We start from the raw sequence: 659 nt of genomic DNA on the forward strand, positions 1-659 counted from the left end.
ACACACACACACACAAAATCACCAGAAGGATCACGACTCTGAAGTTTTCTGAATCTCTGCTCAGCCACAACCTGCAAAGTCTCTTGATGAGGTTGGCGGCACTCTTGGTGATCTTTTTAGGGAATTCCACCATGTTGATGCCCCTCAAGATGATGTTGTACGTCTTCATCGGGTCCGAGCCGGAAAACGGCGGACTGCGGTACCAGGAAGTGAATGACGTGTTGAAGCTAACACGCTAACGGCGGAGACGTCGTTGCGCCGACCTTCCGCTGAGAAGCTCAAAGACCAGAATCCCGAGTGACCAGCAGTCGGCTGAGCTGTCGTGCCCTTTGTTGAGGATGATCTCCGGGGCCACGTACTCGGGAGTTCCGCAGAAGGTCCAGGTCTTCTTCCCCAGGCCCACCTTCTTAGCGAAGCCAAAATCCACCTAACAGCCAAACAACGGCTCGCTTCCGTCAGTCATCATGTTGACCGGCGCCGTGCGGACTCACCAGCTTGGCGTAGCCTCTGTGGTCCAGGATGATATTCTCGGGCTTGAGGTCCCGGTAGATGATCCCCTTACAGTGGAGCTCCGCCAGAGCCTCGATGACGCACGCCGTGTAGAATCGCGTGGTCCCGTCGTCAAATGAGCCCCTGGTGGCACAAAAACAACGGGATGT

General features: G+C 55.5%; 1 protein-coding gene across 1 annotated transcript; it reads right to left on the reverse strand.

Annotated features, from left to right (window-relative positions):
* Positions 1–14: 14 nt before the first annotated feature.
* LOC109508847 (cGMP-dependent protein kinase 1-like) lies at positions 15–644 on the reverse strand (the record flags this gene model as incomplete). The annotated part of the gene is made up of 3 exons (XM_019858795.1): positions 15–194; positions 264–427; positions 492–644. Coding segments are annotated over 3 exons (497 nt in total), but the record flags the coding sequence as incomplete, so codon positions are not given.
* Positions 645–659: the final 15 nt, after the last annotated feature.

This window comes from Hippocampus comes, unplaced genomic scaffold (assembly GCF_001891065.2).
Source record: "Hippocampus comes isolate QL1 unplaced genomic scaffold, H_comes_QL1_v1.1 C16662052, whole genome shotgun sequence".
Lineage (NCBI taxonomy): Eukaryota > Metazoa > Chordata > Actinopteri > Syngnathiformes > Syngnathidae > Hippocampus > Hippocampus comes.